The sequence below is a fragment of the Heterodontus francisci genome, chromosome 26 (genome assembly GCF_036365525.1).
Source record: "Heterodontus francisci isolate sHetFra1 chromosome 26, sHetFra1.hap1, whole genome shotgun sequence".
Lineage (NCBI taxonomy): Eukaryota > Metazoa > Chordata > Chondrichthyes > Heterodontiformes > Heterodontidae > Heterodontus > Heterodontus francisci.
In genome coordinates this window covers 48,845,950-48,863,018 of record NC_090396.1, presented here as the reverse complement: position 1 = coordinate 48,863,018, position 17,069 = coordinate 48,845,950, and the positions used below count along the sequence as shown (strand labels likewise).

The 17,069-nt window shown below is 44.0% G+C and overlaps 1 protein-coding gene across 1 annotated transcript in view; it reads left to right on the top strand.

Annotated features, from left to right (window-relative positions):
- LOC137384323 (protein sidekick-2-like) overlaps positions 1 to 17,069 on the top strand; it is a 506,965-nt gene that overhangs the window by 271,398 nt on the left and 218,498 nt on the right. Inside the window, exons 22-24 of the mRNA XM_068058191.1 lie at positions 3,614 to 3,723; positions 6,322 to 6,472; positions 7,498 to 7,735. Of these exons, the coding sequence (XP_067914292.1) occupies positions 3,614 to 3,723; positions 6,322 to 6,472; positions 7,498 to 7,735 (499 nt within the window). The remainder of the gene's footprint in view (positions 1 to 3,613; positions 3,724 to 6,321; positions 6,473 to 7,497; positions 7,736 to 17,069) is intronic.

Below are 17,069 nucleotides of genomic sequence, written 5' to 3'. Positions count from 1 at the left end.
CATTACCCCAGCATTGGTGACAATACTTTCAGCTTTCTAGACCCCAAGCTCTTAAATTTCCTCCTAAAGCTCTCTGCCACTCCACCTCCCTCTTCATTAAGATCATGCTTAAAACCCACATCATTGATCAAGATTTTGGTCACCCCTCCTCATATTCTTGGAAAATGAGGAAGTTCTAGTTAAATAAAAGTAGAAAATGCTGGAAATACTCAACAGATCTGGCAGCATCTGTGGAGAGAGAAACGGAGGTAATGTTTCAGGTGACCTTTCATCAGAAATGAGAAAACCTAGACATGTAATAGGTTTTGAGCAAGCGAAAGAAGGGAGGGTGGGAAGAAGAACAAAAGGGAAGGTTTGTGATAGTTTGGAGGGCAAGAGAGATTAAATGACAAAAGGTTTCATGGTGCAATGCCAATGGGAATGGTAATGAAGCAAGTACAGAAATAAAGGTATCTCTAAAGGAGTTCTGAATAGCAGGATAGCTGCCATCCGAACAAAAAGGGAAGGAATTGAGAAAGAAACAAGATAAAGGACCAAACCAGCAAAAAACACAAAACAAAATTGGAGCAGTGGTTATGATCTAGATTTCTGAACTCAATATTGAGTTCAGAAGCTTGCGTTAAGCTTCATTGGAACACCTTTTTTTATTCGTTTGGGGGATGTGGGTGTTGCTGGCTATGCCAGCACTTACTGCTCAGCCAAATTGCCCTTGAGAAGGTAGTGGTGAGCTGCCTTCTTGAACTGCTGCAGTCCTTGGGCTGTAGGTACACCAACAGTGCTGTTAGGAAGGGAGTTCCAGGATTTTGACCCAGTGACAGTGAAGGAACAGAAATATAGTTCCAAATTGGGTTGGTGTGTGGCTTGGAGGGGAACTTGCAGGTGATGATGTTCCCATGCATCTGCTGACCTTGTCCTTCTAGGTGGAAGAGGTCGCAAGTTTGGAGGGTGCTGTTGAAGGAGCCTTGGTGAGTTGCTGCAATGCATCTTCTAGATGGTACACACTGCTGTCACTGTGCATCGGTGGTGGAGGGAGTGAATGTTGAAGGATGGGATGCCAATCAAGTGGGTTGCTTTGTCCTGGATGGTGTCGAGCTTCTTGAGTGTTGTTGGAGCTGCACCCATCCAGCCAAGTGGAGAACATTCCATCACACTCCTGACTTGTGTCTTGTAGATGGTGGACAGGCTTTGGGGAGACAGAACGTGAATTACTCGCCGTAGAATTCCCAGGCTCTGACTTGCTCTTTTAGCCACAGTATTTATGTGGCTGGTCCAGTTCAGTTTCTGGTCAATGGTGACCCCCCCCCCCCCACCCCAGGATGTTGATAGTGGGGGATTCGGTGATGGTAATGCCATTGAACGTCAAGGGAAGATGGTTATATTTTCTCTTGTTTGAGATGGTCATTACCTGGCACTTGTGTGGCACGAATGTTACTTGCCACTTATCAGCCTAAGCCTGGATGTTGTCCAGGTCTTGCTGCATATGGACAAAGGCAGCTTCAGTATCTGAGGGGTCGCGAATGGTGCTGAACATTGTGCAATCATCAGCAAACATGCTAACTTCTGACCTTATGATGGAGGTCAAGGACAGAAAGATCAGAGTGGGCACAAGCTGGAGAATTGAAATGGCAAGCGATTTGAAGCACGGGAGTCACCCTCGCAAACTGAACGAAGATGTTCCGCAAAGAGGTCACCAAGTCTGCATTTGGTCTCCTCAGTGTAGAGCAGACCACATCATGAACAGTGAACACAGTATACTAAGTTGAAAGAAGTACAAGTAAATTGCTGTTTCACTTGGAATGAGTGTTTGAGGCCTTGGGCGATGAGAAGGGAGGAGGTAATTTCAATTCCCCACCTTTATTCCACTTTGACCTTTCTGTCCTTGGCCTGCTACAGTGTTCCAATAAAGCTCAACGCAAGCTCGAGGAACAGCACCTCACATTTCAACTGGGCACTTTACAGCCTTCTGGACTCAACGTTGAGTTCAGACAATTTGCCTCTGCCCCCATTTTGTTTCATTTGTTTTTGCAAGTCTGGTCTTTTCTCTCGTTTCTTTCTTCATTCCTTTGCTTTCAGACAGCAGCAACCCTTCCATCCACACCTCCACTAGACACATTGAGCTGAAGTTTGCGAGTGCGCACAGTTCGCGGTGGCGCACTCTGATGGCGGCATGCATCCCATGCGGATGCACCATCCCTGAGCCCCTGTGATATTAAGCGCGGGGGCTCATTTAAATAGAAGGGGCGGAGCCACCGTCCCCGATGACGTAGAGTGGGTGGCCACCTCATCTCCAGCAATGGCATCCAGCATCACTGTGCAGGCACCAGCGCCATTTTTAAAGGGCTTTAAGCCCTTAGCAGAGATTTTAATTTTTAAAGGGACCAGGACTCTAACTTTTAATAAAAACATTACATTTAACATAAATGTACCACTTCCACCCCCCCCCCCAATGATCACACAATAAATTTATTTCCCTCGCGACCCCCCGAAAAATCATTCTTGACAGTCCCGACCTTTAAACCCCACCTTTGCACTCTTTGTCCTTCAACCCCTTCCCACCATCCCCACAGCCAATGAAAAATGTTTTCCCCGCTCCTTCACCCCTCCCGTCCTGAAAATTTTATTCCTCCCCACCAAGTTCTCACCTCGGAACGTTATACAGAGTTCCAAAGGTGCACGGAGTACGAACAGCAGCCGTAAAATCAGCGTGGGGCAGCCGCCGCCTGCAGGTAAGTTCATTTGCATCTCTGTTGTTAATTTGAATATTAAGATGAAGGGTCCGCTGCCAGGCGGCGAAGGGGTGTGGGGGGGGGGGGCGCACCCAGATCTCCCCGCTGCCAGTAATATGCGGCAGGCCCCTCACAATGTCGCAGGTTGCGGCGGGCCTCTCCCTGCTGAATTTTACCGGCTCCCTCACCGCAACCCACGGCATCGAGGGGCTGGTAAAATTCAGCCCATCATTTGTTTCTTTATTAGTCCTATTATCACTTCCTTTAGCTTTGCACCATGAAACCTTTTGTGATTTACTCCTTTCCTCCACCCTATCACAAATCTTCCCACCCTCCCCACTTTCATGTGCTCAACCTATTACATTTCCAACTTTTCTCAGCTCTGATGAAAGGTCACTGACCTGAAATGTTAACTCTGTTTCTCTCCCTACAGATGCTGCCTGACCTGCTGAGTATTTCCAGCATTTCTGTTTTTATTTCAGATTTCTAGCATCCATAGTATTTTGGTTTTGTATTAGTATTAGATACTCTGTTGAAAAGAATTGGAGTAGTTATTGTGCAAACATTTGACATTATACCAAATATCTCTGCTATTTTAAAGCAGATGTTAGCCTAATTTCAAATATAATTGAGTTAATGCTCCCATTAAAGTAGTGGGAAAAGGAATTTGGTATAAGTGATTAAGCAGTCAAGCAATGACATTAACTGCAGTAGTTTCTATCCTCTTGTATACTATTTTTCTTACCTAGTTGCTTTTGAGATCTATTGCTTCTTATGACATTGACACTTCTTCAGTTCTATATTTCATCATGAGTGTGAAACTAGGAAAAAATATGTAAAGATTTAAGACTGGCTACTTATATAACAATGATGTTCTCCACCCTCAGGTTGGTGTAATTGGTGACCATGAAGAGTGGCTTCTTGTTCATCAACTGGTCAATGAGCCTGATGCTCGCTCATTGGAGGTTCCCAACCTCAATCCATTCACACATTACAGGTACAGTTTACTGCCTTTATTACAGTACCCTTAGGATCCATATGATAACCATGTATTACTGAGTGGAGATTACCATTAATGCGTATGTATTGCCCTGAAAATCCAAGTTGGCCCAAAATCATAACCGATGCACCAAGGGAAATAAAACCTTTTTAAAAGTTGTTTTCTAATTACCTCCTTTTGTAAGTCCTGTTCCCTCCTCCCTCACTCCCAGCCCCAATCCCTTCCCAGCAGATACCTTTCCGGTTGAAAGGATGAATTGGAAACCTGTGACAGTGCTATTTTATAGCTGCCCAATATGTGGTGTATGAGAGCAGCCTAAACTGACTGGCCCTCTGATACTGCCACCCTCCATGAGAAAATCACTTTGCTTCCACTCAGCATCTCCTCGGACCAGCAACGCCAAGAGCAGGCATTCATCATGTCTGAAGTCATGCATACAACTCTTGACTTCCCACTCTGTGCTCCAGCGCATTGGGCTCCAAAACATCACCTTCCACCCTAAGGATCCAATGCAGTTTTTCAAATATAACGTAAAGTTAGATTGTTGGAACAAACATACCTTCCCAAGAACAATTATCTTGTTTAACTTCAAAAATTAAACTGGCATCCCACTAACAATTTTTTTTTTAATTACCTAAAAAATAACCTATCAGCGACAGTAGGATCAAAAGGATAATCATAGTCTTCCTCCTCCTGAGGTCCTCACTCTCATAGATGCCAGTGTCCAGCCAATTCAGTTCACTCCCTGCAACAATTCACTCCCTGCAACATTAACAAGCAATTGAGTACACTGGACACAGCAAAGACTATGGACCTTGATAACATAACCTCCCAGGTGAAAATCTGCACACCAGGGCACACAGCCAAGCTTTCCACTCCAGGAATCACACTGGAATCTATCCAATAATATGGGAAATTGTTCAGGTATATTCATAAAACTATACCATCTACAAGGCTCAAGTCCAGAGTTTGATGGAATGCTCACCATCTACCCTGATTCATGCAGTCATAACAACATTTGAGTAGCTTGACGCCATTCAGGATGAAGCAGTCCACTTGATCGGCACCCTTGCTATTAAATTTAATATCCAGCCCATCCACCACAGACATACCAGCAGTATGTATGATCTACAGAATACACGACTGAAGCTCATTAAGTTTACTTCAACATCACCTCGCATTCCTGCAACTGCCAAGAAATACAAGAGCAACTGCAACACGGGAACACCATCTCTTGCAAGCTCCCCTCCAAGTCATACACCATCCTAACTTGGACATTTTTAATGTGGGTCAAATTCTGGATTTCCCCACTGAACAGTTGTGGGGGGATTATCACCACAAGGACTACAGCAGTTCAAAGAGAAGGCCCTCACGACCTTCTCTGGGCAACCAGCGATGGGCAATAAATGCAACATTGTCAACATTGCCCACACCTTGAGCGCAAATAACTAAAAAGGTCCTTAACAGGGTGACTCTAATTTTCAGGCCCTTTGTCCAAATCCAAATCAAGATTATTTTTCCAGCATGAAAAGACTGAGACAAAATGATTGCAGGATCTAGTAATTTAACTGAAGAAAAATGCAGTGAATTGTTCTTGATGATCCTGCAGGCAGTTTGGGTCTTTTTCACTCTTACTTAGGCCTCTGTAAGCTTGTCAAGAACTACTTCCACAGCATAGCCAATCAAATTCTGCAGCAAGTCTGCCCAGGGTGAGGGAACATCTCAGTGTATATTCAATATTTTTAAAATACCTCTAAAGATATTTTTTCAGATCCTCAAACAATGGGGTTTTTTCTCTAAAATACAACATTTTAAACTGTTCAGAAAGCATTGTAATATGTTCAGCCTCTGGGTGCCCGTGCGCTGCTCAGCTGTTTACAGTTTTAATTGTGTACCATGTGAAAGAACAAAATACAAAGCTGAATTAAAAACTGGAAATATACATGTCCAACAGCAAAAGAGCAGATTAACATTTTGGGTGTGGGTGATTTGCCAGCAATGGAAATTGGAAGATAAGTAAGTTCCATTATTAGAATAAGTAAAATGAAGATGGTGGGAACAATGAACCAGAGGTAGAAGTTATGAGTTGCTGTGAGTATTGACTTTCACTTATTAATGGGTTTACTGCCCTGCAACTGTCCAAATTAACATTTTTCTTGCTAAAAGTTAAAAAGAAGTAAAGATCAGAGTCAGATAATGAAAAGGTAGTTACAGAACAAAAGGTGTGAAATAGCTAAAGAAAGCAATGCGAAGAGATGGAGAAGATTGACATTTAAAAATAAGGTCAAGAATTAAAGGGAATGAAGTGGAAGGGGGGAATTGAAGAAAGGGGCAAGAAAATGTGGGAGATAACTGAAGTCAGAAGTTGACAAAGTCACAGAGGGCTATAGAATGCCCTGGAGAAAGATGGCATACTGAGGTAAATTATCAACTTGCTGCCTAGAATAAAACTGGCATTGTGAATTGGCCATCTGTTATAGCAACTGACTGATTTTCATTGAGTCTATTTTAGAAACAGTTTATTTAGCTGTACCATTATGCCCTTCCAAATATTCAGAGAGCTTTTCGTTCAGTATAAGCCTTGTGTTTCTATAGATTTCGCATGAGACAAGTCAACATTGTTGGAACAAGTCTGCCAAGTCAGTTATCACGCAAAATTCAAACCCTCCAGGCCCCACCTGACATGGCTCCTGCCAATGTGACCCTGCGTACAGCAAGTGAGACAAGCCTCTGGCTCCGTTGGGTGGTATGTAACAAATGTGGGCAATCATTTCAGGATTAAGCACCAATATAGATTTTTTTTTACTTTGCACCTTTGTTTAAGTAGTTGTAAAATTTGTGAAAACTGATGATTCAGTAGGTAATGATTTAAATTGTTGATGCCTTTTTCATTGTATTTATCCTTCAGAGAAAGAGAATATCTCTAAAAGTCATTCTCCCATTAGAAGTGAATATCTATTTGGTGCACTGTCGATTCCCATTTCCACAGTCAGGACTGTCTGCAGACAGATCCTGTGACACTATAGCAAGCACTGTATGCAGAAAGTAGCTCTGAATATTGAGAGCTTCTTCGTCCTGTTTGTGAAGCACCAAACAAAAGAGGAAACAAAGGACATAGTGCAGAACTAAGATAACCACCACCAACCCATCCGTCTTCTGACATTATTTAAAGCATGATCAAAGTCACTTTTATGTTGGTTTGCAAGAATTTTTATGTCTTCATATTGAAGCTTTCATCAGTGATTGAACTTTTTTAGAACTTTTATTTTAATAACATTTTTAAGACAGATAAAGAGATTACAGCATATCATATCAATGTTTATTATTCTCTACAAAGTGTTAATTACTGAACAAAAAATGAATAAAATGATGTGCTGGAAGATGTCATGAGCTCACAGTGTTTATTAACTGCTGAATGTGGTTGTGTACAAGCCCAAGTAGACGGAGTTGAAAACAAACACCTACAGTGTCAATTAAACTAAAATAATAAATTACACCTTATACCATGAAGCGTACTAAATTCCCGATCTATATTGTAGAAAGGTTGGTGGATATATTATGGTGGGAAAAAGTAAGAAAGATAAGAGTGGATGTGAACTCAAATCAGTACCAAATGCATCAAGACAACCATGAGTTCAGTTAATGGTTCTATAAAAAAGCGAGATTAAGCTTGTTTATATAATTTAGGCATTCATAAAGTAACTAATTAAAACTCCCGATAATGAAAGAAAAAAGAAGATACAATCAGATTTTTAAAATATTTTTTTCCAGCCATTGCCTGAGTCAGAATATAATGGGAATCAGGAATCTGTTGGATACAAAATAAAATATGGGAAGTCAAATGGAAATGGTTCCACTCTCACACACATTATCAGTGATCGAATTGAGCGGGAATTCACCATCGAGGATCTAGAAGAGTGGACTGAATACAGAGTGCAAGTTCAAGCATTCAATGCTATTGGCTCAGGACCTTGGAGCAAACAGGTCAGGGGTCGTACGAGAGAGTCAGGTAAGGTTCTGCTAAACTCTATGCATAGCAAAGATCTCTCTATGGTTTCACATATTTTAACCTACATCAAATTAAGACACTTTGCTGAGAGACATTGGGGTGTCCTCTAATGTCTCATTGAGTTAGTGCATAGTTTTGCATCAAGCCTTATAGACCAGGAGGTCCCAGAGTCAATCTCTTGCCAGCTCTGACTTAGTCTGGGCAGCAGTACGGTAATAAAATTGGTTTCAGATTAGCATGTTAGTGAGAAAAATGATCTCTCAAGGTTAGGGCTCCTGAGTTCTGTCGATTGACTCACACTGAAAAATGCATATAGGGCTATCAATTGAAGAAATTATCAGGTTTATTTGTTAAGCCCCCAACAATGAAACAAGCTGCAAATAGTCACCATGCGGTTTACACAGGAAAAATGGCACGCACATGAGGAAATAGAAGGCTGCAAGGATGTATAGAGCAGTGAGGAGTTTGAGTCTTCAGGGAGGTAAAGAAATTCAGAAAACAACAAAGAAATCTCCAAAATTATTCAATGTGTACAGCCAGTAATATATTGATCAAATTATTGTGTGAACTGTAAGAATTAATTACTGAAGTCCTAAGTAACCATTGATGGTACTATTTGACCAATAGAGAGCTGTGATAGGCATAGAACAGTACAGCACAGTACAGGCCCTTCGGCCCTCGATGTTGTGCCGAACCTTTAACCTACTCTAAGATCAAACTAACTACCTACCCTTCATTCTACTATCATCCATGTACATATCTAAGAGTCACTTAAATGTCCCTAATGTATCTGCTTCTACTACCACCGCTGGCAGCGCATTCCACGCACCCACCACTCTCTGTGTAAAGAACCTACCTCTGACATCTCCCCGAAACCTTCCTCCAATCACCTTAAAATTATGCCCCCTGGTGATAGCCCTTTCCACCCTGGGAAAAAGTCTCTGGCTATCCACTCTATCTATGCCTCTCATCATCTTGTACCCCTCTATCGAGTCACTTCTCATCCTTCTTCGCTCCAATGAGAAAAGCCCTAGCTCCCTCAACCTTTCTTCGTAAGATATGCCCTCCAGTCCAGGCAGCATCCTGGTAAGTCTCCTCTGCACCCTCTCTAAAGCTTCCACATCCTTCCTATAATGAGGCGACCAGAACTGAACACAATATTCCAAGTGTGGTCTAACCAGGGCTTTATAGAGCTGCAGCATAACCTCGCGGCTCTTAAACTCAATCCCCCTGTTAATGAAAGCCAACATACCATACGCCTTCTTAACAACCCTCTCAACTTGGGTGGCAACTTTGAGCGATCTATGGACATGGACTCCAAGATCCCTCTGTTCCTCCACACTACCAAGAATCCTGTCTTTAAGCTTGTTTTCTGCATTCAAATTCGACCTTCCAAAATGAATCACTTCACGCTTTTCCAGGTTGAACTCCATCTGCCACTTCTCAGCCCAGCTCTGCATCCTGTCAATGTCCCGTTGCAACCTACAACAGCCTTCCACACTATCCACAACTCCAGCAACCTTCGTGTCATCGGCAAACTTGCTAACCCAGCCTTCCACTTCCTCATCCAAGTCATTTATAAAAATCACAAAGAGCAGAGGTCCTAGAACAGATCCCTGCGGAACACCACTGGTCACCGAACTCTATGCTGAATACTTTCCATCTACTACCACCCTCTGACTTCTATGGGCCAGCCAATTTTGTATCCAGACAGCCAACTTCCCCTGTATCCCATGCCTCCTCACTTTCTGAATGAGCCTACCATGGGGAAGCTTATCAAACGCCTTGCTAAAATCCATATACACCACATCCACTGCTCTTCCTTCATCAATGTGTTTTGTCGCATCTTCAAAGAATTCAATAAGGCTTGTGAGGCATGACCTGCCCCTCACAAAGCCATTCTGACTGTCTCTAATCAAACCATGCTTTTCCAAATAATCATAAATCCTGTCTCTCAGAATCCTCTCCAATAATTTGCCCACTACCGACGTAAGACTGACTGGTCTATAATTCCCAGGGTTATCCCTATTCCCTTTCTTGAACAAGGGAACAACATTTGTCACCCTCCAATCATCCGGTACTACTCCAGTAGACAGTGAGGACGCAAAGAACATCGCCAAAGGCGCATCAATCTCTTCCCTCGCTTCCCGTAATATCCTTGGGTATATCCCATCTGGCCCCGGGGACTTATCTGTCCTCATATCATTCAAAATTTCCAGCACATCCTCCCTCTTAACCTCAACTTGTTCGAGCATATCAGCCTGTTCCACGCTGTCCTCACAAACGACCAGGTCCCTCTCACTAGTGAATACTGAAGCAAAGTATTCATTTAGGACCTCCCCTACCTCCTCCGACTCCAGGCACAAGTTCCCTCCACTATCCCTGATCGGCCCTACCCTCACTCTGGCCATCCTCTTGTTCCTCACATAAGTGTAGAACGTCTTGGGATTTTCCTTAATCCTACCTGCCAAGACTTTTTCATGTTCCCTTCTAGCTCTCCTAAGTCCATTCTTCAGTTCCTTCCTGGCTACCTTGTAACCCTCTAGAGCCCTGTCTGATCCTTGCTTCCTCAACCTTAAGTGAGCTTCCTTCTTCCTCTTGACTAGCTGTTCCACATCTCTTGTCATCCAAGGTTCCTTCACCCTACCATCCCTTCCCTGCCTCATCGGGACAAACCTATCCAGCAGTCGCAGCAAGTGCTCCCTAAACAACCTCCACATTTCTGTCGTGCATTTCCCTGAGAACATCTGTTCCCAGTTTATGCTCCCCAGTTCCTGCCTAATAGCATTGTAATTCCCCCTCCCCCAATTAAATATTTTCCCATCCCGTCTGCTCCTGTCCCTCTCCTTGACTATAGTAAAGGTCAGGGAGTTGTGATCACTATCACCGAAATGCTCTCCCACTGAGAGATCTGCCACCTGGCCTGGTTCGTTGCCAAGCACCAAGTCCAACATAGCCTCCCCTCTAGTCGGCCTATCTACATATTGAGTCAGGAAACCTTCCTGGACACACCTGACAAAAACTGCTCCATCCAAACTATTTGCACTAAGGAGGTTCCAATCAATATTAGGGAAGTTGAAGTCACCCATGACAATAACCCTGTTACTTCTGCACCTTTCCAAAATCTGCCTCCCAATCTGTTCCTCCGTGTCTCTGTTGCTATTGGGCGGTCTATAGAAAACTCCCAACAAAGTGACTGCTCCTTTCCTGTTTCTGACTTCCACCCATAATGACTCAGTAGACAAACCCTCCTCGACGACCTCCCTTTCTGCAGCTGTGCTACTATCCCTGATTAGCAATGCCACTCCCCCACCTCTTTTACCTCCCTCCCTATTCCTTTTGAAACATCTAAACCCCGGAACATCCAACATCCATCCCTGTGATATCCACGTCTCAGTAATGGCCACAACATCGTAGATCCAAGTACTGATCCATGCTCTAAGTTCATCACCCTTATTTCTGACACTTCTTGCGTTAAAATAGACACACTTCAACCCATCATACTGGCTGCAACTTTGTCGTGTCAATTGTCTAACCTTCCTCACAGACTCTCTGCACTCGGTATCTGCCTGTTCAACAGCTACCCCATTCACTGATCCGTAGCTCCGGTTCCCATCCCCCTGCCAAACTAGTTTAAACCCTCTCGAAGAGCTCTAGCAAACCTCCCGCCCAGGATATTGGTGGCCCTCCAGTTCAGATGCAACCCGTCCTTCTTGTACAGGTCCCACCTTCCCCAGAAGGTATCCCAATGATCCACATATCTGAATCCCTCCCTCCTGCACCAGTTCTGTAGCCACGTGTTCAGCTGTACTCGCTCCCTGTTTCTAGCCTCACTAGCACGTGGCACCGGTAACAATCCTGAGATTACTACTCTGCTCGTCCTGCCTTTCAGCTTCCAACCGAACTCCCTATATTCGCTTTTCAGGTCCTTCTCCCTTTTCCTAGCTATGTCATTGGTACCGATATGTACCATGACCTCTGGCTGCTCCCCCTCCCCTTTAAGAATCCTGTAGACTCGATCCGAGACATCCCTGACCCTGGCACCCGGGAGGCAACATACCATCCGGGAGTCACGTTCGCGACCACAGAATCTCCTGTCTGTTCCTCTAACCATTGAATCTCCTATCACTATCGCTCTCCTATTCTCCCCCCCTTCCCTTCTGAGCCACTGAGCCAGGCTCAGTGCCAGAGACCTGGCCACTGTGGCTTTCCTCTGGTAGGTCGTCCCCCACAACCGTATCCAAAACGGTATATGTATTATTGAGGGGAACGGCCACAGGGAATCCCTGCACTGTGCGCCTATTCCCTTTCCCTCCCCTGACGGTCACCCAGCTACCTTTATCCTGTAACTTAGGTGTCACTACTTCCCTATAACTGCTCGCTATCACCCCCTCAGCATCCTGAATGATCCGAAGTTCATCTAGCTCCAGCTCCAGTTCCCTAACGCGGTCTGCGAGGAGCTGGAGTTGGGTGCAGTTCTCACAGGTGAAGTCAGCAGGGACACAAGTGGTGACCCTCACCTCCCACATCCTGCAAGAGGAGCATACAACTGCCCTAGCTTCCATCCCCTCCGCACTAAATTGATAACAGAGATTTTTTAAAAAAGGAAAACCTTACCTTACCAAACCCTCCACACAAGAGTCCTTTTTTTTTTGGTTAGAGGAGGAGGATGGGTGGGAGACACTGCACGTGTAGTGTTTCGGGTTTAGCCTTTGCCCGAATATATAGGTTTACTTACCCAGCAGTCCCCGTGTCCGCCGAAACAAAAGGTAAGTTAATTTAAACTGAAACTCACCTTCCCAGCTGCCACCTCGCTCGCACTATCGCTGCTTCAAAAAAAAGCAGGTATGTACAATTTACATTAGTGAATGATACCTACGCAAGATGACAATACAATCCAGTGGGAATTAAGACCAAACCCTGATGACGCGTTGTTGTCATTGCAACCTCAAGATTGTTCTATCCTTGAACTACCTTGAACATTTGAAGTCCTGCCATTTCCAAAGTTTCAACCACCGACAAGGTTAACTCTGATCAGTTCTTGTCTCCTTGGCAACCTCCAGTCCTTCCATCCTCCCCCTCTACCCTTGATAAACCTACCAAACCATCCACTCTGGCATTCCAACTCACACATTCATCCTCTCTGGCCCTCTGCCCACTACCTCCATGAACCTGTTCAACAGTTACCTTTCTTCCTCTGTCAGTACCCTCATTCCTACCAGATCACTGGCCGGTCCCACTTCTGTTGCTCTCCCGGTACAATAACCAACTTCACAACCTCAAAGTGAAGGGCCGTCGGCTTGAGTGCACTTGATGCACGACTCGTCGTACAGTGCTACATCTAGTTGGACTATCCAGAGATATACATTTTTCACTTTGTATGACAGGATCCTTTTATTACTCTAAAATTGGAGGGCAAGGACAATTCAGACTCTGGGCAGCCATCATGGACATTGGGTATAATCAGAGAGTGATCTGAAAGAGAACCTTCACCTTGTACCTGGATGATAATCTACCATATGGACATGCTAAACAGAAGCACTAAACTTGGAAAATACGTAGGATATAATCTTCTGATAATTTAATAGCAATGGTTAACTTATTTTCTTAACCCAATTGGGAATGGTTACTCTCTTGTTCATGTCTCATCAGGACAGAAGAGACTGGCCTCCAGATTAGTTTAGGTCAATTTTCAAACACCAAATGGGAGTGGAGAATGACCCTACTGCCGAAAGATGGAGGCCTAGGAATCATGACAAATTGGTTCTCGGGCCTCATCTACATAATCTGGGCTAATCACAGCTGACAGTGGCTTTTAGGAGTGCAGTGGGCCAGGAGGAGCACCTCCTCCACTCAGGGCATCCCAATTTGTACGAGGGTCCTAAAGCAGGTGTTAAGCCCCTTTCTTGAATATGCAATGGGCCCAATGTCTGTTTTATGCCAGTGTCCTGGACACCTGTAAAATAGCCTGACCCAATTCTGTATCAGACGTTTTTCAGATGTCCTTGGGACGCAGGATATTGGCCTCCAAAATTGCCCCTCTTGCTGTCAATTTTACTCCCATAAAAAGGGTACAAGAAGCTTTCTGCCTCTCTGAACCCAAGCTTCAGCATTCTGTTTTCTCTGTCCTGGCCTTTGAGAGCCTCGGTGTTACCACATAGAGAAAGTGACACTCACTGCTCTTAATGTTTCATAAAATGTGAAAGCACTGGCGTGACACCATAATATAAAGGTTTGAGTTCAGCAGGACAGAGGTAGGTCCGCTTTGTCGAAGAAAAAAGGAATATCTGCATCTTAATACCTCCTCATCACATCCCTGAGAGACATCATAAAGTGCGTCACATGCAATTAATTACTTTGAATTGTTGTAAAATAATGTTATCTAGGCAAATGCAGTAGCCATATTACATTCTGCCAGACGCTGGTTTCAGATGAATTACTACTTTATCTGTGTTTTTTAAGATGATAGTTGAAATAGAAATCTTGGCTGGGAGAATTCTTTGCTCCTCTTTGTACAGTATCGTGCAGTCTTTTACGTCCACCCAAGACATTCTGACCGATATTGGTTTAATGTCTTAGCCAAAGCTCAAGACTGCAGACAATGCAGCACTCCTTCACTGTTGTACTGTAGTGTCAGGCTAGACTCTGTTGAAGTCCTGGAATTGGAGCACAAACTTAAAATGTACCATAAAAAGACTGGACAGCAATAGTAACTAGTGACCATTTATGGGCATGATGGCCCTGGAATTGCCTCCCTAAACCTCTCTACCTCTCTAACTCACTATCTCACTCTCATCCTTTAAGACCCTCCTTAAATCTACCTCCTCAGCCAAGCTTTTAATCATCTGTCCTAATATCTCCTTATGTGGCTCAGTCTCACAACTAGACTGATAACACACCTGTGAAACACCTTGGGATGTTCTGTTACATTAAGGAGACTGTATAAATGCTAATTGTTATATAGTATGCCACACGCAGCATGACATCGCAAAGTGCTTTACGATAGGAGAATGGTGAATATATCTTATGATAGAATTCCCACATTAAGTTTATGCAGCGCAGAGTGGGAAAAAGAATGCCTGTAAACTTCCAGGAAACTTACCAGAAGCTGCACACCACAACACCACAAACAAAATGGATTATTTTCCAATTTAATGCTCCAGGCAAAGATTCTCAGCTGTGAGGAATGCACGGTGGGAATTCAAATGCAACTTGCACACAATTTTCCAAGCTTTATTTTAAATAGTTGGAAGATCATGCACAGAGTAGGTCCAAATTTTCCATATGCATTCTCATTGGTCATATGAAAATTACCACTGAAGTATATCCTGGAAAGCAGTGCAGTGTACTGAAGAAGGCAACTGAATTAAATTACATGGGATTGTACACTGCAATTCTGCCCATTCTTCCTTGAAAAGCACAAATCAGTGGCCTTGGTCATGTATTTACCTCTTTTGATTTGAATGTATATATATTCCTTCTTCCTTCAAAGGGTTAACTTTTGGACAGCTTAAATACAGTTAGTCCATCAACGCGAGCCAGTCACGGCTCTCAGAGTGCCAGGGCCCATGAGCTATAACCAGTAGTACAGATAATAAAACCTCAAGAGTTCCTGCTGATTGAGACTGTTCATGTTACTGGACTTTTAATTAAACATATCCTTAAATTACAGGAAGTTATTTAGAAAGGGTGATAATTGATAAAGTGAAAAGCACCAGGAAGAGGGTGACTAATTAAGCCTTACCCCCGACTGCTAAACAAAGATTGAATGCCAATGTCACAACCCAATTCAAGTTAACAAAGAATTACTTTATGTACTTTCAATTTGCTGAATCTTTCTGCTAAATGCAGTCATCCTACTGCATTTCAATAGAAGTAACATTAAATTTGGCTCCAGGATTGCTTTGAGAAAAAGACTGGGAAAACAGTTCTCACTCTTATCTGAAGCCAGCAAATAAGCTATCAAGAGTTGAACTCGAGCATAGATCTGAATATGGCAAGCCATTGCAGAGTAGTCTTACCGAATGTTCCCCTTTAGGGCAGTAATTCTACAGAACTGGAATCGATTGGAGTGGGGAACAAAATTAAAATGACCCCCACACTGTTCAACGTATGTCTCATTGTTAATTTACCTTCAGATTTTTCCCTATTCTCTTATTTTACTCGTCCTTCTGATCTGACTCTCACATAGAAATTGTTACATGGTTTGTTTCAATTTTCATGCCTGCAATAACATTTTTAAAGGAACGTAACAAAATACTGTCACCAAAATCAAAGGACACAACTTGGGGACAAGTATGAACCTTCTTCTTCGGCCTCCTTGTCTTGAGAGACAAGGGGTAAGCGCCTAGAGGTGGTCAGTGGTTTGTGGAGCAGCACCTGGAGTGGCTATAAAAGCCAATTCTCGAGTGACAGACTCTTCCACAGGCGCTGCAGATAAAATTGTTTGTCGGGGCTGTTACACAGTTGACTCTCTCCTTGCGCTTCTGTCTTTTTTCCTGCCAACTGCTAAGTCTCTTTGACTCGCCACCCTTTAGCCCCGCCTTTATGGCAGTCCGCCAGCTCTGGCGATCACTGGCAACTGACTCCCACGACTTGTGATCAATGTCACAGGACTTCATGTCGCGTTTGCAGACGTCCTTAAAGCGGAGACATGGACAGTCAGTGGATCTGATCCTAGTGACGAGCTCACTGTACAATGCATCCTTGGGGATCCTGCCATCTTCCATGCAGCTCACAAGGCCAAGCCATCTCAAGTGCCACTGGCTCAATAGGGTGTATATGCTGGGGATGTTGGCCGCCTTGAGGACTTCTGCGTTGGAGATACGGTCTTGCCAAGGATTCTCCGGAGGCAGCGAAGATGGAACGAGTTGAGACGTCGCTCTTGGCTGACATACGTTGTCCAGGCCTCGCTGCCGTAGAGCAAAGTACTGAGGACACAGGCTTGAAACACTCGGACCTTTGTGTTCCGTGTCGGTGCGCCATTTTCCCACACCCTCTTGGCCAGTCTGGACATAGCAACGGATGCCTTTCCCATGCGCTTGTTGATTTCTGCATCGAGAGACAGGTTACTGGTGATAGTTGAGCCTAGGTAGGTGAACTCTTGAACCACTTCCAGAGCGTGGTCGCCGATATTGATGGATGGAGCATTTCTGACATCCTGTCCCATGATGTTCGTTTTCTTGAGGCTGATGGTTAGGCCAAATTCGTTGCAGGCAGCTGCAATCCTGTCAATGAGTCTCTGCAGACATCTTCTGTGTGGGATGTTAATGCAGCATCGTCAGCAAAGAGGAGTTCCCTGATGAGGACTTTCCACACTTTGGTCTTCACTCTT